The 25881-nt window shown below is 46.2% G+C and overlaps 1 protein-coding gene and 1 long non-coding RNA gene across 4 annotated transcripts in view; one reads left to right on the forward strand and one right to left on the reverse strand.

Moving 5' to 3' along the window:
• The window catches only part of LOC310669788, a 546967-nt gene that overhangs the window by 286777 nt on the left and 234309 nt on the right, over window positions 1-25881 (forward strand). The gene's annotated exons all lie outside the window — the stretch shown is intronic.
• LOC310669637 (uncharacterized protein) lies at window positions 20727-24766 on the reverse strand. 3 transcript variants are annotated; one of them, XM_083424061.1, is made up of 5 exons: window positions 24472-24766; window positions 23382-24340; window positions 22280-22494; window positions 21715-21869; window positions 20727-21312 (listed from the first exon to the last, which is right to left on the reverse strand). In XM_083424061.1, the coding sequence occupies exons 2-5, from the start codon at window positions 23442-23444 to the stop codon at window positions 20969-20971; spliced, it is 777 nt and encodes a 258-aa protein (XP_083280187.1). In that variant the 5' UTR covers window positions 23445-24340; window positions 24472-24766; the 3' UTR covers window positions 20727-20968. The 3 variants fall into 3 exon arrangements, with proteins under 3 accessions (XP_083280187.1, XP_083280189.1, XP_083280188.1); XM_083424063.1 differs by having other exon boundaries at window positions 23677-24766; XM_083424062.1 differs by having other exon boundaries at window positions 23489-24766.

Raw genomic sequence — 25881 nt, forward strand, 5'->3', positions numbered from 1 at the left:
GTTCAGAAAGTGTGTTACCTGATTCTCCTTCCTTCCTTCTCTCTCTCTCTCTCTCTCTCTCTGTCTCTCTCTCTCTCTCTCCACTCCCCTTTAGCCTTTCATATGAGTAGAAACATGGATTCTCCCCTGGTATATGCAGTTCAGTATCCCTGAGAGATTCTTCCCAGAGGTGTCTGCAATTCAGTGTGTGATGAACCACATTAGTATGCAAAATCAGAGCCCAGAATGGAAACCGCAGATTGCCAAACAGATTGCTAAAATGGGGATGTTTCAAAGAGTATTGGCATCAGAACCCTGGGGAGGTCCAGCCAACTTGTTGAGCAGATTATTCAGAGACTGCTTTATAGCACACAGTTTAGCTAAATGATAGCAAAAGGTCAAGAACCCATTTGGAATAATTTATTCATCTACTGCATTTATACCCCTCCTTTTTTCTCCAAGAAGCTCATGGTGGCATACATGGTTTTCTCCCCCCACCCATTCAATCATCACAACAATCCTGTGAGATAGACTAAGCCCTGGCACTTCACCTCTCACAAAACCCCATGAGGTAGGTTAGACTAAAAAGCAAATGCCACCGTCCCCCTAGGTCACCCAGTGAATGCCATAGCTGAGTAGGAGTTTGAACTCTGGTCTTTGACGGGTCTTGGTTTGATGTTATAACCACTGTGTTACATGGCCAAAGTTAAAGGTGGGGAGCCACAACTCACACTGATGACCTTAAATGTATCTTTGGGAGGAACCGCTTTACAGGCATTCCCACCCCCACTCCCCACAATTATGCACAATCAAGTTTTGTGTGACCGTGTCCGTTAGGTCCTGTCGCGGAGGACTCTGGGGTTGTGGTGCTCATCTCACTCTGTAGGCTGAGGGAGCTGGCGTTTGTCCACAGACAGCTTCCGGGTCATGTAGCCAACATGACTAAGCCGCTTCTGGCAAACCACAGCAGCGCACAGAAATGCATTTACCTTCCTGCCGGAGCAGTCCTTATTTATCTACTTGCACTTTAATGTGCTTTTGAACTGCTAGCTGTGCAAGAGCTGGGACTGAACAACAGGAGCTCACCCTGTCCTGGGGATTCGAACCGCCAACCTTCCGATCGACAAGCCCTAGGGTCAGTGGTTTAGACCGCAGCACCACCAGCATCCCACATGTACATGTGGTACTGAGAAATAATTAAATGATTCAGTTCAAACCTGGAAATGGAAGGAGAGAGCGGCAAAGTCCTTATGGCTTGTGAGGAGACCTTCCCCAAAGCCCAAAGAAGACGTCAGTGAGCTGAAAGTCCAGAAACAAAGGTTTAAAAGACTTTTTAATAAGAACTTATGGGCTCCAAAATGGTGCATGGGAGTGTTCACTGTTGCTGTGCTACCCCACTCAACAGCTGTTGTGTGGGAAGCTGTGTTGCAGTGGGCTTGGACACACTATTCCCTGCCCTTTCTAGTGACCTGGAAGCAAAGGTATAAAAGAAAAGGGTATTTCTGATGCCTCTTAAATCTCCCTAGTAGCCAGTGCCCTGTTCTAACAATCTGGCAAAGGCGGGGTGGAGGGGTGTGTGTTGAAGATTGAAGGGGAAGTAAAACTACAAAAGGAACCATGTCAGGGAACTTAGCCCTTCAGCCAAGTTACAAAAACCAACTAAAGACAGGAAACAAAGCTGGATAACCCACCAAGAACCCCCCCCCCCAAAAAAAAGTAAAGGGAAAATCCAAAGCAAGGGAAAAGCTGTTAGAGAAAAAAATGTAAAAACCTAAAGCACATGTAAAGTTGCTGAATTTATCCAGTGCTGAAGAGGCCGGGGGAGGGAGGGCAGCACAGTGGGGTAAAAACGCATTTAGAGGCTTTTTAGATGGTGCTCCCCACTTAAGTGCATTTCACTTTTGAGTGTGGGGGCCTTCAGAGATGGGATTCTCAGTATTCCCCTGGTGAGTAAGGTTCTGAAAATGGAAAGCAACTTGATCAAGGGAATGGATTTTCAGAATCATAAAATTGCGGGGTTGGCAGGGACCCATGAGAGTTATCTATTCCAGTCCCCAGCAATGTAGGCTTCAAGGCTAAAAAAAAATCCCTGACCAGATGGTCATCCAACCACTGTGCATAAAGCCTCCAATGAATCAGAGAATAATGTAATTGTAGAGGGGGAAGGGACCCCAACGGTCATCTAGTCCAACCCAGAAATCTAGTCCAAAGCAGGAAGCACAGGAACCTCTTCATGGCTCTCACTGGCCAAATGTCATCTCATCCCCTTGAGCTTTCCCAACCTTTACCCTTCAAAACCCAACCTGATACCAGAATGCTTAGATATTTTACCATCAGAAGCCTGAGCAGATGAGATGCTTTCTTCACTACCTTTCTGGCCATTTAAACAGAGGTTGGATGGCCACCTGCCAGGGATTCTTGAGCTGCGATTCCTGCACCGCAGTGGGTTGGACTAGATGGCCCTCAGGGGTCCCCTTCCCACTCTACAATTCTCTCCCACTCTGATTATCTGTTGCACTTGGGAGGGAGGAAGTGAAAAGAGTTCCGGAATTAAGACTGACGAGCTGATGAGATAAACTGGTCAGATGAAAGACTGACAGAAATAATTTTACACGGCATTACTGTGAAAAGGTAATTTATACACAGATGAGTCCATGACAGGCTCAGTGGAGAGTGGCAGATGAGTTGAGCGGGGGGGGGGGGAAGGTGGATAGCGCTTCATTTATTCTGTACAACAGGAGATTACTAGCCGTCCTTTTGAGTTGTTGTTGTTTTTTTAAAAAAATTCATCTTCTTCCTATCGTTTTTCCTTTCAAACTTATCAAAAGTTTATCAGGTGTCTGGGTGAATTAGCCCGGTTGAGGAGGGAAATAAAAGCCATTGAGACCTGCTGTCTTCATGTTGCGAGATGCAGGTGAGGCAGCAGGTACAGAGTCGGGCTTCATGTGCAGTTCTCATCCAACAGCGTGGATAAGAGCATAGATCCCTGCTGGATCAGGCCAACAGCCCATCTAGTTCAGCATCCTGATCTATCAGTGGCTAACCAGATGCCCAATTATTATTTTTATTACAAATTAGTTGTTTTATATTGGTCAAGGCAACCCCAAGCGACTTACAACCAGTGCTATTTTTCTAGAAAAAGAGGTGCCGGAATTCACCATGAGTGCCTCCCTCTGAGAATAGCAATGATGCTCACCTGACTGGTGCCAGAACCAAGTTCTGTTTTGTTCCAGCAAGGGGGGGGGGGGAAAGCCCTGCTTACAACCAAACTAACAACAACAACAACAACAATAACAACAACATAAACCCACATCAAAAGGGAATAGATGATAGATTAGATAGATGATAGATTGATAGATAGATAGATGATAGATAGATAGATAGATAGATAGATAGATAGATAGATAGATAGATAGATGATAGATAGATGATAGATAGATGATAGATAGATAGATGATAGATGGATAGATAGATGGATAGATAGATAGATAGATAGATAGATAGATAGATAGATGATATAGATAGATAGACAGACAGACAAAACATCTCACCAATTTCTAAAAGGCCACAGTTATAGGCTGAATATAGGCTTTGCCATTCGGATGGAATAACAAGGTATGTTTGGAAGTAGGGAACAAAAAATGTGAAGGCCTTTGGACTAATAGTGGGTGTTTTTCTCTGATTAAAATCTTGTAATTTGCCTGTCATACCTCAGTGACTAACACAACTTCCTTCCCCTCTCAAAAAATACACAATAAGATTCCAGGTGCTACAAACAATGCAAATCATAAGTGGCTGTGCTTTTTTAAATGTCTCTTTTTAAAATTGAAGATAAAATAAAACCCTGAAAGTTCACATCTTGGTTATTATTATTATTTTAAAAATAATCCTAAGTGTTTACTTGCCGGGTTCAATATTTTCCAGTGAATAGGATCGCCGGCTAGAGATGGTATGAATACTTTGCAAATGTACACTTCTGAAAGTTTGTAAAGTGAAATTAAAACCATGGAATCAAAGAAGTGTAGAGTCAAAAGGGGGGCACTCACTGCCTCTCCGCCTAACATACCTCACTGGGTTGTTGTTTTATGCCACCTTGTGTTCCTTAGGAGGAAAAGGTTGTGTGGAAATGCATTAAGTAAACAGTAAATAATATAAACTAGCCTAAAAGATTTATGGACAATATATATGTGTGTGTAGTGAAACAAAGAAATGTTTTGGAACAATAAGTTTAATGATCATGTTCAATTTTATGCTGCTAACTACTCGTTTTAACATTGTATGATTTTATTTCTTGATGCTTTTATCTCTGGTTTACATCATTTACCAATAGAACAACATTTTTTTAAAAATCTGTGAGTGCGAGGGTGTTCTGGAGAAAGGGGCAGATTCTTTGGCTAATGGGATCCACAGGGAGATGAACGAGAATGCAGACTGCGGTTGTCCGGCGGTGAAAACTGCTGGGTTCCTCTCCCTTTTCCCCTCCCCGCTCCCCACCCCCGGCAAACCAGAAAAAAAAAATCATAATAATTCAGGCATGTTAGTGTGGAATGGTGTGAAAGACGGCTGAAGAATAAACGGAATTAGCTTTTCCGAGGCTGTTAAGCGCCTGATGAGTGATGTCAGGGGCCACAAGGTTGCCCTCCGAGGGCCACAGGTCATAGCCATGTTACATTGCCCTGATGACAGGCAGAGTCTGGCGAGCCTGACAGCTTTGGAGCTCACCACGGCCATCAATTCCAATTCATTGCAATTTTGCCTCTTGTGTCATTAGCTGGGTGAGAAAAATCTGCAGAAATATTGTAAGCCCAAATGTCCCAGCAGCTAGGCCCTCCCCCCTGCCGCCGCCACCCGATGGGGGAGGAAAGAACCAGGGGAGGAAAGTGGTTTTAATTTTTTTAAAGGAGCCTGGTCTCTTTGGAGAATGTGCCTGGAATCCTTTAGTAACCCAATACGGTGCCAGGATGCCTTTTCTGTGGCTGGGATTCTGCTCAGCGAAGAGGGAACATATGGGGAAAATATCGATGACTCCAAGAGAGGCAAATACACACACAATGACATTTGATTCTGATTGACTGTATTTCAGCACCACTTTCCATTCAAACGAATCCCAAAGTAGCCTCCAAATAATAAATAACAACAACAAACTAGAAAACCTCACATACAACATAAGTCATATAATATAATTTACAAGTCATCATAATACAGTTACAATCCATAAAATACAAACAGGAACTTTAAAAAACAAGTTTGGAGTTGGGATTGGTTCAAAGATTATCATTAGACTGGTTGATGGGTTGCATTTATACTCCATCTTTTTCTCCAATGAGCTCAAGGTTGTGACTCTCTCCCTCCTCATTTAATTGCCACAACAACCCTGTGAGGTAGGTTAGGCTGAGAGGCAGTGACCATTCCTAGGTCACCCAACATACGTGCCAAGTATAGGGGGCCTTAGGGGTGCTCAGCATCCACAATGCAGGCTCCGCTGCAATGCCTGGTTTCTACTGAAAGTTGTGTCGGAGGCCCCACATGACCTCCAAGGTGACACTGGAGACCCTGCCAGGCCTCCAACACAACTTCCGGTCTGTACCAGAAGTCGTGTTGGAGGTCACATGAGATCTCCAAGGTCCCGCAAGACCTTGGAGATCATGTCCAAAGCCCTGCCAGGTCATATGACATGACTTCCAGTGCAAACTGGAAGTTGTGTCAGAGGTCTCACGAGGACTCAGAGATCACACCTGACCTCAGAAACACCACTGTAGCATGCTGACTGATGTGACGTCATGATGTCATGATGTCACAACATCACATTATGTCGCAGGTGCCATTGGGCACCCATAACCTGGGATCAAAGTTGGCACCCATGTCACCCATTGAAATTTCATGGCTAAGTGGGGATTCAAGCCCTAGTCTCTTGCAGGTCCTAGCTTAACACTATAAACATTGCACCACGCTGCCTCTTGATATGTATTCTTTTGTAGTAACTTAGGTGAATCGTAGTTACTACAGATTTTGCTCAATCCATTCAGATTTGGTAAAAGATTTCCACTCCCCCCAATTTTTACCTTAGCAGCAATTGTAACACCATTTCTCAACCAAGAAATAACTCTCATTGAAATTGACATGATCCAAAAAAAGCTTCATTTTCCTGAATTTTCATACACACATGTATACACTACTTATGTATAGGAATATACACACATACACCCCCCCCCATCATTTATTCAATTAGAGTCTCCATTTCTGCTACACTGCCTGTAACACGAAGCCTCCCACGGGATTCACACTGAGGTGCTTTCTTCACCATGCAAAGATGTATTTAATGTCAGTTCCCCCTTTCATCTGCAATTTTCTCCCTGGTTTCTCCAGAGGACGTACCAAATGAAGACGTCAAGTATGTGTTGGAGGAAGGAGGACAGCTTGATGAGGTCACGTCACTGCTAGAGAAGTCTTGTGATCCCAGAGACCACCCTTTGCCATTCAGGGTCTCTCTCTATAATAACATCCATTTTGTGGGATGGGTTTTAATAGGTAGGAAAGGATATGTTAATTGCAATTTATGCCTCCAAGCACCCATGCGTTTTAGGTTGAATAGAGTTCCAAAAACCCACCCTTCGCAGCAAAATTCAAAGCATAGGAATTAGGCTGTGAAAACTTGTTTGGAGCAAGCCCAGCTATGAAGTAAGCTCGATTCCCCCTTCTTCCCCCGCTTTACAAAGAATTAGGCAACAACTTGGGAGTAAGTTTAAAAACAAGATTTACTTACTAATAACCTTGTGTTGGTTCAGAGCAATGATAGCAGTAAAAGCTATGTAGGCAAAATACTTATATTATTATATTTACAAGCTGGAGCAAGCAGAGACATGTCTCCATCCAACACTGGTCAAAGGGAAAGAGAGGGGAACAGGAAGTACTATGCAGAGGTGTAGGAAGGGATGTGTAGTGGATGCGGTCTGCCCTGGGTGCCATCTCTGAGGGGGGGGTGACAAAATCCCCCCTGGGCGGGGATCGCCGCAAATTGCCACACCAATCTCTTCCCTGGGCGGGGATCGCTATGCCAATCTCCCCCCTGGGCAGCCCGCCCTGCCCTGTGGGCATCCTGCCCTGCCCTGCCCCATGGGTGGCCCACCCCTGGGTGCGCGGCATGTGGTCTGCTCCAGGTACTTGAGCGCCTAGCTATGCCACTGGTACTATGTGCTCTGTCCTCTCAAGGATAGGAGGGAAAATGAGCCCTTTCTACCAATTATATTTCTATGGTCAGAGGATTTGCCTATCAGCAGTACAACTTTGTGGATTTAACCCCTTTTCATGCCAACTAGCAAGAATATACATTTGTTCAGTTTAGCTGCTAATTCCCCACATGTTTCATTCCCATTTCTACTGGGGACTTGCTTTTTTTTCTATCGGTGTCCAAGTTCTGGCCCCTTGCTTGCAGTGGCATTCTTGGCAGAGGGCAGAATTGGGAGGGGTGCCCAGGTATCATCTAGTCCAACCCCCTGCCATGCAGGAATCACAGCTAAAGTAACCCTGACAGATTAGACACAATCATGGAGGAAAGGACTATCCAAGGCTCCTCGCCATGATGGTTATACTATGCTGTCAGGCATTCTTTATCAGTGATTCCTGTATGGCAGGGCATTGAACTAGATAACATATGGACATCCCTCACAACTCTACAATTCTATAATTTTACTTGCTTAGGGAAACTTTGGCCTTTTATGTAGACCCTAAAACATTAAAAATAAAGCAACAGCAACAAAATAATTACCTAATGGTGCAGGGGGTAAGCAGAAAAAGTAAATATTTAGCATTTGGGTACAGAAGGAATTTTGTGTTCCTGACCCTTTCTGAAATCCAAAACGTTACCAAGTTGCAGATTCCTGGCTTCAAGTCAGCCTGCTTTCACACAGTTTTAATAAGGAGCAACGCAACAACCTGCATTCAAAGGCAGTCAAAGAGCACAGCAATCTCTTTTAAGACCAGGGCATTGCCTCTAAATGTCAGTAGTAAAATTCCCTGAGGTGGAGGGGGGTGGGGAAATATACATTCCTATTTGAGAATTTCTTCTTCCTCTTTTTCTTCTGCTTCTCCTCATAGAAATGTAGATTTGGAAGGTACTCTGGGGGTCATCTAGTCTAACCCCCCCGCAATACAGGAATCCCAACTAAGACATCCCTGGCATGGCCACTCGACCTCTGCTTAGAAACCTCCAGTGAAGGAGAGTCATCTTCTGAGGGAGTCCGTTCCACTTTCAAACATCTCTTACCATCAGAAAGTTCCTCCTGATGTTTAGTTGGAATCTCCTTTCCTATCCTTTGAAGCCATTGGTTTGAGTCCTCCTATCCCAGAGCAGATTATATGAATTTCCCCCCCCATCACTTGTCAATAGCAGGGGAGGAAGTCCTCTGATTCTTCTTTCCTTTTCTTCCTCCTTAGCTTTCAAAAGAAATAAATCGCCCCACACCCATTGTATCCTGTAGGAAAACTTTTTCATTCTGGATTTTAAAGTGACCAACAGTTCCAAGGAGATCTTTAAGTTGACAGTATTTCTTTCTTTATAAAAGAAGAACCTTGTGGAATCCCAGCATTCATATTAATACATAATTTACATGTTCGGTGTATTTACTGCTCTCAATAATTCTCTTCTGGCTGCTTCAGGTTTTGACATAAATGATTTTTCTAGAATATTTTTTTCCACTACTGGTGGCAAGCAATAACATAATTGTGTAATTACTGTAGCAATAAATTGTTACTTCCATAAGTGGATTGCACTGCTTAAATCTAGCAAGCAGGGTGGGGTGTGTGTATATATTCAAAAAAGGAAATAAAGTTTTACCAAATTGCATAGAGGTGACCTTTTTTGCTACAACATCGTGCCAATTTTAATTCATGTGATAACTTAAAATCATAGAAATGTAGAATTGGAAGGTGCACCCAAGAGTCATCTAGTCCAACGTCCTGCAATGCAGCAATTACAGCTGAAGAATCCCTGACAGATGGCCATCCAACCTGTTTAAAATCCTCCAATGAATCACAGTATCGTAGTGTTGGAAGGCACCCCCACAAGGGTCATCTAGTCCAGCCCCTGAAATGCAGGAATTTCAGCTAAAGAATCCCTGACAGATGGCCATGCAACCTCTGCTCAAAAACCTGCAGTGAAGGAGAGTCACCAATCTGGGGGGGGGGGGGGTAAAGGAAACACTCCTGAGCCAGGAATTTAAACTTGATTGGTGGGTGCCCAGCTTGTGCTTTTGTAAAAAGCTTTAAAAGGGCTATCTGCTCCAAAAAAATAATATAGTTTAAAACCCCAGCTCCTGAATTGTCCCTTAGCTCAGTGGCCCATTCCTGACCATGCAGACCCCCCCCCCCCCCCCCCGTGTTTGAGGAGATAATCGCTTGGGGAAATTGCCACATAATTACCTCTCCGCCAAACCTAGCTGGCAATCTTCACATCCAGTCATTAACTTCAAGACAGGCAGACAGGCAATTATACGTGAATAAATGACTGGGGAATAAATCCTGGTGACTCCAGTTCTGTCTCAAATGGTGCAGCAAGGCTGTGTTTGGTAGAGTCAAGTTCATCATGGAAACGCAAGGAGCAGCATCCTCTAGGCATTGACTCCACCCCCTCCCATGAGAAGCAGGTCCTCCAGGTTGTTCTGCATCGCATCACTCTATTACCTGAGAGAACGTGGCAGCCCAATCCTGAGCTGTTATTTCTGCATTGCAGGCGGTTGCACTAGCTGACACTTGGGGTCCCTGTGATGATGCTGAATGATGCTGAACTAGAGGAACCATTGGCTTGATTATTAGGTCCAGTCATGACTGACTTTGGGGTTGCGGCGCTCATCTCGCTTTAGTGGCCGAGGGAGCCGGCGTACAGCTTCCGGGTCATGTGGCCAGCATGACTAAGCCACTTCTGGCGAACCAGAGCAGCGCACGGAAATGCTGTTTACCTTCCCGCCGGAGCGGTACCTATTTATCTACTTGCACTTGGACGTGTTTTCGAACTGCTAGGTTGGCAGGAGCAGGGACCAAGCAACGGGAGCTCACCCCATCACAGGGATTCGAACCGCCGACCTTGATCGGCAAGTCCTAGGCTCTGTGGTTTAACCCACAGCGCCACCCGTGTCCCTTTTACCTAACGTTCTTATAATTCAGAGAGGATAGGGCTATAAATGGCTTCTAGCCAGGATGCCTATGCTCTGTTGCTGAATTCCAGCTGTTCGGAATCACAGGATGGGAAGAGTGGCTGTTGTGCTTGGGGCCTTCTTCTGGGCTTCTGGTTGGCCACTGTGTGAAAAGGGTTCTGGATTAGATGAGCCCCTTTTGGCCTTATTGAGAAAGCTCTTCTTATGTCCTTATGCTCTAGAAGGCATGGACCTTTGCCCTGAGAGCTCCACTGGTGTTTTTTTTTTGTGTGGTGTTTTTTTGCCATTCTTGTGTTTTCTACCAAGAAGGGTCGTGATCTTGGTGTGACCTCACCTGCATCCTTCTCTGCCTCTAGCCCAGCATAAGTAGTGGACTCCTCGACCTAGCTGGGAACAGCAGAGGCTGGAATTTGTGGGAATGATTAGGAAGGTAGGAGAGGATATTTTGTTTTGTTATTATCCCTCATCACTCATGCTAGTGAGCAAACAGCAGAGCACATTCTCTTTGAAACTTATTGGAAGCAAGCTGATGAATCACTAGAGTCTTTTAATTAAAGTCACCAATGGCTTGTCCAGACTGGATTCTTTCTGGAAAAATTTCCCTTTATTTCCCTCTAAAATAAGAATCAGACAGCACAGTCTTCTTGAAAATAACAAGTTTTACTTACATTCAGTTCACAGCAGTACTGTAATCTGAAGACAGTCTTTATCTTGTGGTTACAGTTACATTTGTAGAGAAAAGAAGTCTGAGCTAAATCTCAGACTTGCTGCTTGTGGCCTCCATCCTCTGTAAAGGATGAGCCAAGTGCTGGCTAAGAGCCAGGAGCTGTAAAGATCCAGAAGAGGAAGTCCAAAAGAGAGAGCCCAACAGAGGAAGATGGCTGCATGGCTAGCCCTTTTACTTGGTCAGCTATGGTCATACCCATCTACCTAGTCACATACAGGGGGAGAAGGCTCCATGGCAGGTATGACAGGAAGTCCTCCTCTCTGTCTGGAGCCACATCCCCCTGTGTGGCAACAGGAAAATGTTGTACTTGACTGCTCTAGCAATACATCCCACAGAATTTGTTACACCATGCAGATGCTGAAACCTTGGCAAGCTTCTCTTGTTGTGCACCTGAACATCTCTTTGGAGAACACTACAGGGCTGTGCAGTCCTGGTTGCTTCACCCCAAAAGGATACTGTAGAGTTAGAAAAGACACAGAAAAGGGCAACTGAAGAAAAAAGGTGAAGAAAGGTTGAAGCATTTGAGACTTTTTAGTTTAAAGGCGAGTAAGAGGCAACATTATAGAAGTGTATAAAATGATACATGGCATGGAGAAAGGTACAGAAGAGTTTTTCTCCCTTTCTCATAACTTAGAACTCAAGCCCAGACTACCGGTGAGGCAGCTTCCACCTTGCAGCTTCCACCACCAGCAGAGAAGCAGCCTCAACAGCAGCAGCAGTTTCTGGCCATAACTTGTTGAAATCTCACAAGATCTCAATGAAGTTGAATGTTGAAAAATTCAAAGCTGATAAAAGGAAGCCCTTCTTCATGCAATGTGGAGCTCCCCTCCATAGGAAGCAATGATGGCCACCAATTTGGATGGCTTTAAAAGATGACTGGAGAAATTAATGGAGTGGACTAAGGCTATAGATGATTACTAGCCCTCATGGCTATACTCTGACTCCATGGCCAGGGCAGCAATGCTTCTGATTACCAGCAGCTGGAAACCACAGGAGGGGAGAGGGCTCTTGTGCTCAGATCCTGCTTGCTGGTTTCCTACAGGCATCTGGTTGGCAACTGTCAGAATAGGATGCTGGATGGGCCACAGGCCTGATCCAGCAGGACTCTTCTGATGTTCTTATGACATGTCTCCCATACACAAGACTCCTGGAGCTGCAGAGCTACATACTTCCCCACTAAACCTACGCACATTTGTATGTGTATGCATGTGTGCACAATGTTTTATGGCTCACCTGCATGCAAGGCTTCACACACCCAAGCTTATAAACCTACTGAGAAAAGAGAGGAAGGGAAAGATGGAGAGAGAGAGAGTTCAGCCAAGAAAAAATAAAATCCTCTGGAATTGCAGGAGTCTGGTGCCAAATGTGTTAAGTGCTCCACTGAGCCCAAACAGCAAACCAGGTGCCACAGGATGGGAGAGAGGAGGGAGAGACGACTGGTGAATGACCAGGAGCAGGACCTTGAGGTCATAGCAGATAGTTAAGTGAAGATGTAGACCCAGTGTGTGGCAGCTGTGCATAAAGGCAAACTCCATGCTAGGGGCCATGAAGAAAAGAATTGAGAATAAAACTGCCCATATACAAATCAATGGTGCGACCACAATTGGAAAACTCTCTACAGTTCTGGTCAACCAACCCCAAAACAATATTGTAGAGTTGGAAAAGGTTCAGAAAAGGGCAACCAAAATGACTGCAGGGATGGAGTGACTCACCTATGAAGAAAGGTTGCACTGTTTGGGGCTATTTAGTTTAGAGAAAAGACATGCAAGAGGCAACACGATAGAAGTTTATAAAATCAGTCATGGCATGGAGAAAGTGGAGAGAGAAATGTTTTCCTTCCTCGTAACACTAGAATTCATGGACATCCCATGAAACGGAGTGACGGAAGATTCAGGACAGACAAAAGGAAGTCTTTCTACATGCAGAAAGTACTTCTATAAGCAGTCCTATGCTCAGACTGTATATATGCAAATAAGACTGTATATCCTTAGGACACCACTGTCTTGCGGACCAAACTCTGGAACCATGGACTCTCCCACTGCTCAAATATTGAGGTGACATGTAATATTCTTTCTGTTGGTCTTGTTTGTTTGTTTGTTTGTTTGAAGATTCAGATAAAAGAAATAACTTATTTATGCTGTGCATAGTTAAACTATGGAACTTCCCACAGGAGGAAGTGATGGCCACAAACTTGGATGGCTTTAAAAAGAGGAATAGGCAAATTCATAGTAGAAAGGGCAATCAGTGGCTACTAGCCATGATGGCTATGTTCTGCCTCCACAGTTGAGGGATCAATGCATCTGAACACCAGTTGCTGGAAAATGATGAGTATGTATTGGGGATTAAATCAGAAAATTAAATATTAAACCTCCTGTCCACGTGTGTGGGAGAAATATGAGAGAAAACAGGCTGTGAAGCCCCCTTTTTTAGCAGAGTAAAAGCACTTATGCATGTTTGCAGCTTACTGGAAGCTAGGAATTAGACAATCACACCTTTTAAACCTTGTTTGTCCCTGTTGCTAAGACTAAACCACACGCTTTACAAAAAATAAAAAGGTTTACTTACATTCAGTGCAGGCAGCTAGTGCTTTTAAGTAATATTCAGGTAAAAATGCTTAGTTACAAAATACTTCTTAGTTACAAAATACAAAATTAGTTTCCAAAATGGAGTCTAGGCTGTACGTAGAGCCCAGGCAGGTACTCTACTTCCTTGGTTTGAAAAGAGAGAGAAAGCTTAGATAGGAAGGAAGTACATGGGATTATATCCTTCGTAAGAAATTCCTGCCAACGCATTAAGGAAGTGACCTCATTCAGTCCTTACTATATTGATTCAGGAGCTCTATGAGTGTCAGCCCCTCATGTGCCTGTCTGGCAACCATGCATTTGTGAATTTGACTGGAAATCCCACAGAAACTACAGGAGGGGAAGGCGCTGTTGTGCCTGGATCACAGCTCAAGAGGCAGATGGATATCCAGCCTCTGCTGAAAATTGCCAATGAAGGAGAGTCTACCATTAAATCATAGAACTGTAGACTTGGGTGTCACCTCAGGGATCATGTAGTCCAAACCCCCCTTGCAATGTAGGAATCACCATTAATGAATTCCTGATGGATGGCCATCTGACCTCTGCTTTAAAATCTCTAACAAAGGAGAGTCCACCACCTTTTGAGGGAGTTCAAACCACTGCTGAACAGCTCTTACCTTATCTCTGAAGGGAGGGAATTTCCTAGTTCCCTGCAGGGCCTCCCTCAGTGAAAACAACCATCACTATCTCCTTGTGGTCTCAAAGTATTTTGTCTCTATACAGTAGTGGAGAGGGGGTGGGCAGAGTCTCCTAGGCATCTTTTTCTCCATTCTGTCCTCCTCTGTCAAGGTCAAGTTTTTTTCCGGGTGCCGGCTCTGAATTAGGACCATATTCATTTCTGCTGATTAATGTGCCTGAGCTCGGGGTCATTCCCTCCGCTGCTCTTAACATACACACACAAAAAACCCTTCACAGCTTTTGAGGGCCATCTCCATCAAAGCCGCCTGGCTCACTCCCCCGAAAACCACAGGGAAGATCAAAACCAGACGTCTTGAGGAAAACATGCTTGATACGGAGGCAGCTTCAGCCCCTCAAAAGGAGAGAGATCCGGGATAGGACTTGCTTAAAGCTTTCTTTTCTGCTTGGGTCAGATCTCACACTGAGTGCTGGGTCCAGTTCTGGACAACACAGTTGAAGCTGGAAGGTGTGCAGGATGACAGCCAAGATGACAAAGGCTCTGGAAACCAAGCCTTATGAGGAACGGTTGAGGGAGTTTGGTATGTTTAGCCTGGAGAAGAGGAGACTGAGAGGATATATGATAGCCATCTTCAAATATCTAAAGGGCTATCACATGGAAGATGGAGGAAGCTTGTCTTCTGCTGCTCCAGAAGGAAGGACCCAAACATTAGGAAGGACTTTCTAATGGAGAGAGCCATTCAACAGTGGAACAAACTCCCTCAGAAGGTGGGGGAAATCTTCTTCACTGGACGTTTCTAAGCAGAGGTCAGATGGCTCTCTGCCAGGGATTCCTTTAGCTGTGATTCCTGCATTGCAGGGGGTTGGACTAGATGGCCCTTGGGGGTACCTTCCAACTTGACAATTCGACATCTGAATGCAGCCATCATTGGCTAGAGCATTGTGAGTGAAGAGCTGGAAAGGGAAATGGATGGTAGATTGACAGAACCATGTAGAGAGAGGGGAGGGAGCGGCTTTGCACACCTCCTCACAATCCTGCTGTCTCCCCCAAGGTGCCCTCAGCCCTCAGCTTCACATCATAACTCACATCAGTGCTGGAATTCACACCGCAGATTGCAAAGGGAGAGCCCAAGCCTGACCCAGGAGTCTGAGGGGGCTGAGTATTCATGAGGTGTTTCTCCACACCTGGAGAGATGGTAATTGAAACAAGGTGCCCTCCCCTTTAAGCCTTTCCTGCCCATGGTGTGCATTTCATTAACCCCTTTTCATGCAGGACAGCCAAGAAACATTTCACAGAGAAGTGACAGGGCCCACTTATTTGAGTCTGGGTCAATCCCCAGGCCCCCATGCTTAGAAGAACATAAAAAGATCCCTGCTGGATCAGGACAGTGGCCCATCGAGTCCAGAATCATATTGTCACAGTGGCCAGTGAGATGCCCCAATAGGAAACCTTCAAGCAGGATTTGAGCTCAAGAGCACTCCCCCCCTCCTGTGGTTTCCAGCAGCTGGTAATCAGAAATATTACTGTCATAAATGCATAAGAACTGCCATTCAGAAGCACTGCTGCCTCCAGCTGTGGAGGCAGAGCATGGCTATTACGAACAATAGCCCGCTGTGAACAATTTGCTCAGCACATCACTGACAAAATTGCTTGGATCCATTCTGACTTGGACTTTAGAGTTGATACAGGTCCAGTGAATGGAACTTTGGCCCCTGCTTGTCCAGTGCTAATGGATATTTTGAGGGTGAACAAATTGAAGCTCAATCCAGACAGGACAGAGGTGCTCTTGGTCAGTCAGAAGGCAGAACAGGGAATAGGGGTTCAGCTTGTCCTGGATGGGGTCACACTCCCCCTGAAGATGCAGGCTTGCACTTTGGGTGTGCTCCAAGACTCAGCCCTGAGCATGGCTACTCAGGTGTCCGGGGTGGACAGGAGTGCATTTGCACTAGTGCACCAGCTGCGCCCAATCCTGGAGAAGTCTGATTTGGCCACAGTGACACATGCCATAGTTACATCCTGGGCTTTTTTTCAGCCAGAACTCACAGGAACTCAGTTCCAGCAACTCTCAGGTGGATATCATTGCCATTTTAAGGGAGGCATTCATGGTGAATTCTGACACCTCTTTTTCTAGGTAAAAAGCACTGGTTACATCCCTTCTGGACTACTGTAACAAGCTCTACATGGGGCTGCCTTTGAAAAGTGTTCAGACACTCAAACTGGCTCAAAGAGCTGCAGTCAGACTGTTGACTTTGGCTGAGAGCAGATGACTCTCTTGCTGTAGCAGCTCCAGTGGCTACCAGTCTGTTTCCAGCAACAGTTCAAAGGGCTGGTTATGACCTAAAGCACTAAATGCTTAGGTCCAAGATATCTGAAAGATTGTATTCCTTCATACAAACCTGCCTGGGCTGTGAGATCTTATGGGGAGACTGTTCTCTTGGTCACGTCACTCTCCCAGCTGTGCTTGGTAGGGCGCAGGAGAGGGCCTTCTCTGTGGTGGCTCCTCTCAGATAGCTTAGGAACTCCCTCCCTAGAGAAGCCAGACTGGCTCCCTCCTTGCTCTCCTTCTGCCAGCAGGTGAAAACCTTCTTGTTCCAACAGGCTTGTGGGAACTGACTGCTTTCAAGGAAAGGACTGGTGCTGTGCCGTTTTTAATTGTGAATTTCTGTATGTTTTTAAATAGTTACAAAAGTTGAGGCTGCTGAACAGGCTTGGGTTAGAGCATTGTTTGAAGGGTTTGGTGGGGTCTTTTGTTGCTGTTATTGGTATTAATTTTTTGTTTTAGATATTATTATGATTTATTATTTATGAAGAAATTGTTCCACTTGTGTACTCTCTGATACGCGTTATTTATTGTTTATGACTCCTTTTTTATATTTATAATTATATAAACATGTTCATGCTGTAAGCTGCTTGAGCATGCTGTGAACTATATGGGAAAGCAGCATACAAATAAAATGATGGTGAAGTTAGATAATTCATAGCAATGTTTAATAAAAATAAAAATGTCAACAAATGATAACATGTACCGTTTCTTGCGTTTTTCCCTTGGGTGCTCAAACAGCTTCATTTAATTATTGCAACAGTCCTCACAACAGCATTATGAAGTAGGCTGTTTGTTATTACCCCATGTTCATGGCACCTTTTGCCAAGAAAGAAAAGGCAGTGGCAGACCTTGCTGTCTCAAATTCCAGTGGAGCCCTGTGCAATGCCAATAGTGCCCAGCCGCCCCGCTCTCACCTTCTGTTGGACTTCTTAGTTGTGGTGCCTGCTCAGCTCCCGGTGTGACCAGACCGGTCACATTCCCCTAGATCAACCTTTGGATAGGGTGGGCACACTTCCCTGGATTTCTGAAGTTTAGGAATCAATATACAATGTGTTTTTTAAGCAAAGGTTGGACCTGTCAGGACTTATTTAGCAGTGATTCCTGCATTTCAGGGCCAGATCCCAGAGACGGAGGAGGTGATGTGAAAACTCCCCCCCCCCAAAAAAATGTTTAGCTACCTGTAATGCTCGTTCACATATGGGTGTTTTTTTTCTGCCACCAATGTCTGCTAGGTTAGGGTCAGTTTTAAAGCGTTACTCTGGAGCCAAGAGTTAGCCATAAGTGGTCAAGGCCCTGGCTTGGGGGACGGGAATGCTGGAAGAAGCAAATGCCTCCATGGTTGTCACCATCCATCACTGAAACTCTCTACTAAGGAGAAGGCAAAGGAAGGGCAGTAATTGGAAGAATGAGGAGTGACAGAGGGAGGGAAGAGGCAGCCTTTGGAGGATCAGTGCTTGGAAGGATGCCCAGATATCAGCTCTAATCTGTGCCTCTTTTGTTGGACTTAAAGAGAGCCTTAAAATGGATCCAGTCGCAGCTGACAGGCCCCATATGGATCCCTGCTGGAAACCTCCGCAGCCCAGAATCAAATGTGTCTGGGAGCTTGTGAAGGGGCTTCAGATGGGCAATGTGAAAACTCTCTCCCCTTCACACCCTCTCTTACACACACACACACAGAGGCACTTGCAAACATTAATCCAATTATCGATGTGGTATGTTACTTTTTGGCCAGGAGACTGTGTGTCTCTGCAGAACACCATCCTGGTTAATTAGAGATAGAACTGAAGGGTTGGAAGGGACCCAAAGGGTCATCTAGTCCAACTTCCTGCAGTGCTGGACTCCCAGCTAAAGCATCCCTGATAGATGGCCATCCAACTTCTGTTTAAAAACCTCCAAGGAAGGAGACTCCAACAACTTCTGAGGATGTCCATTCCACCATCAAACAGGTCTTATCATCAAAAAGTTCTTCCTGTTGCTCCATCTGAATCTTGTTTCGGAAATTCTCCCTTCTGGAACTGCAGAAAACAATTAGGATGCATCTTCCATGGGACAGACCTTCAGCTATTTAAAGATGGCTATCATATCACCTCAGTTTCCTTTTTTCCAGGCTAAATACACCCAGCTCCCTCAACCATTCCTCATAAGGCTTGGCTTCCAGACCTTTGATGATCTTGGTTGTCCTCCTCTGCACATGTTCAGCTTGTCAACATCCTTCTTAAACTGTGGTGCTCAGAAATGAACACAATATTCCAGGTGTAGTGTGACCAAGGCACAAGAGAGCGGTACTATTACTTCCCTTTATTCTCGACACTAGACTGCTGTTGATGCAGCCTAGAATAGTATTTGCTTTTTTTGCTACTGCATCACACTGCTGACTCCTGTTAAGCCTGTGGTCTACTAAGACTACTAGGTTCTTTCACGTGTCCTGTTGGCAAGCTCAGTGTCCCTATCCAATATTTGTCCATCTGGTTATTCCTGCCTAAGTGGAGAATCTTACATCTGCCCCTATTGTAAGCATTGAAGTCTTCAACAGTAGAAACCCATGTTGTAAGAGGTCACCTGCACTTTCACTTGGCCTGTATATCAATTGCATCACACCCCAATCAATTCCTCCAGGGTCTGAAAGCTTTCCAAGTCATTCCACAGCTGTGCCTTGTGAAAACCCGATCCCACCCACCAAATCAGATCTTATGGCAGGGGTGGACTTGGGTAATCTTTCATAAAATGGTGCCCTGTGCGAGGCCCAAATTTGCCCCCCCCCCGATCTTCTCAAATATGAATTGTATCAATTTTACACCCCCTTAGCTTGGCACCCTGTTTAGGGAAACAATCCATGCTGCCTTAAATCTGGTGCTGCTTACTGGAAACACGGAAGAGGGTTTTTTGCTCAACTGATCTTCAATTTAGTGGTGGAGGAAAAGCTCTTGGATCCAGGGGAGTGAATTGGCCCCTGCTGCATCCAAAATATGTTTTATATGTTTTAAACTATTGTTGTACATTTTCCTTGATAATTTGATTGTTTTATTTTTTCGTAAACTGCTTTGTGAGGTTTTTTTTTGTTTCATTCTGCTATTGCAAACAAGTGGTATATAAATTTTATGAAATAAATAGAAAAATAAAAGCAATATTATTTACAGGGATGTGTCACATTGTGGTTAGAGCGTTAGACGAAGATCAGAGTTTGAATGTGCACTCCGCCATGAAGCTCACTGGGTGACCTTGAGCTCAGCCACTTTATCTCAGGGCTTGTTCACACTTCTGCTTTGTTCCATGCCTAGAAAACCTGGGTCTGAGAGGTTTTCCACTTGACCCGTGATTTCTAGGTGTCCAAGCAGTTTCCCCCATGCCTTGCTCCTTTCCCTGGGAAAATCCCTTCTTTACTGCTAAATATGAGCAAATGTCAATATGGAGAAAACCTGAATGGCCATTCGCAGTGCTAAAGAACTGTTTCCCCAGGAGTCTAGCCTACCTTGCGGGGTCATTGAGAGCATAAAATGAAGAGGAGAACAAGCCACTGTGTGGCATTTAGGGGGTATGACTCCAGTCAAACAGGTTTTGCAGGTTCCCCTGCATGGACCTCATGGAAAACACTCTCATTTGCCTCTGGCTTCAGAGGAGATTGTAGCTAAATGTTGGGGCTCAAGCTCCCACATACTTCGTTGTTCCCTTTTCTTTATCTCGGATTTCTGGAGAAGAAAGAGAATACACTTCTTTGAGCCCCTGAAAGCAAACGGGTGTTTCTTTTCAAATCTCCCTAAGCTGCGTTGGAATGGAAGAACAAAAGGCATCTGACCTGTCTCCATAGCAACCCTCCGATTCCGAATCTTTGTCTCTCCCATGCATTCATCCTGTCTCCACACACACATACACACACACACTTTCATATATATATATATATATATATATATATATATATATATATGCGCATGCATTTGGCTGCATACAGGCCACCAGCCAAAGTGAGCTCATGTTTATTCAGTGCTAGGTCAAGCCTGCTGTTCCTTAGCATGTTAGCATGGTTTCGGATTTGTAGTCATCCCATTTTAGGGGGAAGGAAAGGGCAACTGCTCCTGGCTCAGAGGGTCTTCACCGACACAGGGAGCATGTCTCTCTGTGCCATTGGACAAGCTGGCCTCTGTTTTAGAGGGTGGCAGTCAACTCTTTGAAATGCAGCCTCAGAGGGACACACACAATGGCAGTAAGAACAGCTTTGAATCATAGAAGTGGAAGGTACCCCCAACAGTTATCTAGTCCAGGCATAGGCAAACTCCAGCCCTCCAGTTGTTTGGGATTACAATTCCCATCATCCCTGACCACTGGTCCTGTTAGCTAGGGATGATGGGAATTGTAGTCCCAAACATCTGGAGACCGGAGTTTGCCTATGCCTGATCTAGTCCTTTCCCTGCAATGAAACCAAAGAGTCACTTACAGGTGGGCATCCAATCTATGCTTAAAAAGAACAGGACTTCTGCTGCTGAATGAAATGCCATTGTTGGTGCCTCTGTGCTGCTGTTCTGCTTATTTTCAGAACTTAAAACCATAAAAATGTAGATGTGGGAAGGATCCCAAGAGTCATGTAGCCCAACGCAATGCAATGCAGGAATCATAGCTGAGGGATCTGAAAGAGGACCACCCAACCTCTGCTTTAAAACCTTCAACAAAGGCGAGTCCACCAGCTTCCAGGGGAGTCCGTTCTACTGCCGAACAGCTCTTACCCTCAGAAACTTCTTCCTGGTACGTAGTCAGAATCTCCTTTCTTGTAACTTGAAGCCATAGGTCCTGCCCTCCGGAGCAGCAGAAGAAAAGGGTTGCTCCATTTCCCATGTGACAGCCCTTCTGATATTTGAAGGTGGCTCTCATACCACCTCTCTGTGTCCTCTTTTCCATATCATTATTTTCTTTGAAATTCACTGATTCTACAATGGATGTCAAAAACAATTGACAATTAATGAGACTGCAAAAACATAAACAAGATGGTTGGGTCCCAGGCCCGCTTCTGGACCACTGGGTCCTGGGTATTTATACCAGCTCCCCACACCTAGCCTCCCAGCATCCCTGCACATGGTGAGGATAAAGGTGGAGGGACCTGCACCAGTTCTTTGCCTCCAGCTGGGAATATATTTCATTCTGGATGTCATGACAAAAGCAACCCAGACCATATCATTTTTCATCCTTTGCCCTTCAACCTTCCCTCCTCCATAGAAATTCCAAAATCAGCAGTTTTCCAAACCTCCCTGTGGGTCTTGTGGTGACACAGTGTGTCCTCTCTGCTGAATTGCTGGGCAGACTCCCGTCACTCCTTGACTGGATGCACATACCTTCTTCTGTTGAGCTGAAAGCATATGAGAGCAACAGGGAGAAGAATTTGCCAAAGAGAGTTGGGGCCTGATTATCCACCAGCGGAAATATGATGTCCTCAATGGAAATTAAATCCTTCGGATTACCATGGAATTCCTGATGGGAGGCACTTTGCCTCAAAAAGGACATTGTACAGTTTGAAGCTGTTCAGAAAAGGGCAACCAGAGTGATCAAGGGGATGGAGCGACCACTCTGTACTTGAGGCCCGGTACTGAGTTAGTTGTGCAGACATGCACGGGATGTCAATAATGAATACGCTTCTTGCTCTGATGCCTCTGGAACATGGTTGTAGGACTTAGGCTGGAAGAAGATGGAGAGGCTGAAACAGAGACTAGTCCATAAGGCTAGTGCCATACTGAAGGAGCCCTAGGCCTTTGTCTCAAGAAAAGTTTCAGGGTATGGGGGCATACCCTCCAAGTGTCCTGATTTTCCAAGGACATTTCAAAAGCCATCCAGGAATGTCCCTGTTTGCTCCACCAGCGCCGCTGCTGCCTAGCTCGGGCAGGAGGATAAGCCAGCACTTACCTTGAGCGATAGCAGTCATGGTGGTGGCAGCTGCAAGGGCATATCCTGTTGCATTGCCACTGCATCTCCATGTCCTCTCCATGGCCACTACTTCCTATGGGCAGCTTGTAGTGGCTGCTGGAGAGGGGTGAAGAGGAGGAGGAGCGGATGCAGCTGCCAAGGTCCAGCCCCATGTGATGCGCCAGCTCTGAGGGGCAGGCAGAGGGCAGGGCTCCCTGGGCAGGAAGAAAGGGGGAACGGAATGAAGCAGAGCACAAGGAGTCTTGATTTAAATAATAGTAATGCTTTGTGTGTCTGCATCTAATCTTGGCCCTTTTCTAAAGTTTATTCATTTGTGATTTATTTATTTGTGTGTGTTTTTCTTTTTGTAAATCTACCAAATAATAGATTAAATAAAATCAGGATTGAGAGTTGTTGTTTTTTCAGGATGGTGGAGGGCATGGGTGCTGTGCCCCATTGGTGCAGTGGCACTTGCCCTCCTTCCGATAGCAAATGCTCTGTGGGGGTATAGGATAAAAATGTGGGGTCAAGGAGGGTCTGTGGCAGGGGACTGGGAAGTGTCCCTATTTTCATCTGAGGTATGTATGTTTGCATGGTATGTAGGAGTGACTCAGGTTTTGTTTCTGGAGTGGCTGTATCAGTTCTGGACTAAAATCTGGGAGACCAGGGTTCAAACCCCAACTTGTCCAGGAAGCTCACTAGATGACCTTGGGCCAGTTGCTGTCTCTCTCAGCCCAACCTACTCTTGTGGTTGTTGGGAGATAAAATGGGAAGGAGAACCATGTAGTTCCTTGGAGAAAAGGTGTGATTATATAAAATAAAAATAAAAAATCTGAATAGGTCATGAAGTACAAGTGACCAGTGGTGATTTCCCCCACCACCTTCACTGAGACTGCTTCTGAGAAATTACAGAGAGAAGCTCTTTTGTGAGAGGTATTTTTTCCCTTGGAATCAACAGCTGGTTCCTATCGGGCAGTTTGCCATTGCAAGAGGTCGGAGAGATTTGGGGAGGGGGAAGCTGGAGGAGGGGGCGAGAAGGCCATAATGAGGAGGACGGAGACAGAGGATGAAAGGCCTGTCAACGGGCAGGGTGGAACTGAACCTGGAGGACACCCCAGTGGGAGCCTTTGAAGACGCTCTCTATAGGGTGCCCTCTTTTAAACATCAGACTGCACTGCTGAAGGGAAGGCCGTGGGGGGGGGGGCTCACTTTCCTTCTGACAGCTTATAGGGGCTGGGAAGCCCCCTGCTAAAAGCTGCCCTGCCCCTCTGTCAAGGGCCTCCTGCAGGCTACTTCTCTGCAGGCTTCAGCCTACGTCCCTCCTTTTCTGGTTCCTGTCGGAAGCTAAAGGGGGCCGATATCGTTTACGGGGTGGGGGGGAGGCAGGAGGCAGCCACCCTCGGAAATCAGCCACGGGGCAGTCCCGCTTCCTGTGGAAAATCAAAACGCCGAGTGGGGCTGCAACAGGATCTCTTGGCAGCCTTTAGGGTCACTTGGCCAAAGACAGAGAGAGCTGTGGCACACAGAGGGGTCTTTGGAATATGCCTCCGCCCACCATCTTGGGGATGGAAATTGCACAAAAACAGGAGCTGGTCTGGTGGAGCGTCTCAGAGCCTGGATTATGATGTTTCTGGCTGTGGAAAATACAGTATAAGTATTTCTGGTGCTGGGAGTTCCCTTGGTAGCATTAGGCAAAACACTTGTAGGAACCAAAGAACAGCATTCTCTTCTCACAGGCGTCAACCAGATGCCCCAAAGACACAAGCAGGACCTGAGCTTTTTGATAGAACAGTGTTAAATTGGTTAAAGCTGTCTGCATTGCAATAATAATTCCTAAATGCTCAAGGACAAGATGTAGCAACTCCCCTATGAAGAAAGGTTGCAGCATTTTGGACATTTCAGAGAAAGGGGGAGGAAGAGGCAATATGCTAGAAAATTATTCATGGCCTGGAAAAAATGGATAGATAAAATATTTTTTCTTTCTATCTCATGACACTCATGGCACTATCATTATCTTTACTGTATGTATGTATGTATGTATGTATGTATGTATTTTCCATCCTCCCCCCTAAATTCCCAGGGTGGGTTACAGTATTTAAAACATTATTAAATCACTGGACATTTGATGAAGCTGAATTTTGGAAGGTTCAAGACAGATAAAAGAAAGTCCTTCATGCAGTGCATGATCAAACTGAGGAACTCCCGCTTGCAGGAAGCAGTGAGGGCCACCAACTTGGATGGCATTAAACAGGATTAAACAAATCCATGGACAAGAGGGCAATTGATGGCTTCTAGCCAGAATGGTTATGCTTTGCCTCCACAATTAACGGCAGCAATGTTTCTGAATACCACTTGCTGGAAAACAAAATAAGGAAGAGGTCTCTTGTGCTTGAATCCTGCTTGCAGGCTTCCACTTGAAGCATGTGCTTGGCCACTTTAAGAAGAGGATGCTGGGCTAGATAGGCCCTTGGCCGGATCCAGCAGATCTGTGCTGGTCCCGGGGGTAAGGTACCTTGGGTGTAGCAGAGTCCACACGAAGAGGGGCAAGGTCCGAGGCAGAGTGCCGGGCGGTGAACAGGAACGCTGGAACAGGAGGCTGTGCAGGGAACAGGAACACCGGATGGTCGGGGACAGGAGGCCGAGCAGGGAACAGGAGTACCGGATAGTCAGGAACAGGAGGCCGAGCAGGGATCAGGAACGCAGGAAGGTCCGAAGCCAACAACGACGTTGCTCCCGCAACCTGGGGCCGGGCTGACTGGGCTTTTATCCTCTTCTAAGGCCAGGGGCGGTCCCGGCCCCCAGGAGCCCCGCCTCCTCTGGCCTTAAGGCGAGCACTCCTCCTGGGGGCAACCAGTTCCCTTCGCCTCTCTGCTCTAAACCTCTGCAGATCAGGAGAGGCCGAAGGGTTACTGGGCCCTGGAGGAGGCTCACCTGTGGCCACTGAGTCGTCAAGCCTCTCTGGGGCCAGAAGGGCTTCACCTGGGGCCAGCTCCTGATGCACTGCCACAGGTGCAGGCTCTTCAGCATCTAGGCCTTGCCCCAGTTCAGCCGGCCCTGGAGGCGGGGACTCCTGTGCAGGCCGGGATTCCTCTGTTTCATCCTCCGAATCGGAATCCCAGGCCATCACACCATCCCCCCTCCCAGGCCCCCCCCTCAACCGAGGGTCCGGACCCGGCTTGCCGGGGTACGTCGCATGGAACTCTCGGAGGCAGGCAGGTGCGTGGACGTTGGCCGCAGGTTCCCAGGAACGGTCCTCCGGTCCGTACCCCTTCCAGTCAATGAGATACTGCAGCTTTCCCCTGCGGTATCGGGAGTCCAGGATGCGTTCCACCTCGTACTCAGGCTCTCCCCGAACCAACACTGGCTGCGGTCGGGGACGGTTCGGGTGGAACTCGTCGGGTGGGGCCACCGGACTCAAAAGGGACCTGTGGAAGACCGGGTGAACCTTCAGGGTTGCGGGTAACCGGAGACGAAATGCCACAGGAGAGACTTGGTCTACGATAGGGAACGGGCCGGTGAAGCGGGCGTCCAACTTCCGCGAAGGTCGAGAGGGGTGGAGGTGGCGAGTGGAGAGCCAAACCAGGTCACCGACGCGAAGTTCC

This window comes from Podarcis tiliguerta, assembly GCF_965153285.1.
Source record: "Podarcis tiliguerta genome assembly, chromosome: Z".
Classification (NCBI taxonomy): Eukaryota; Metazoa; Chordata; class Lepidosauria; order Squamata; family Lacertidae; genus Podarcis; species Podarcis tiliguerta.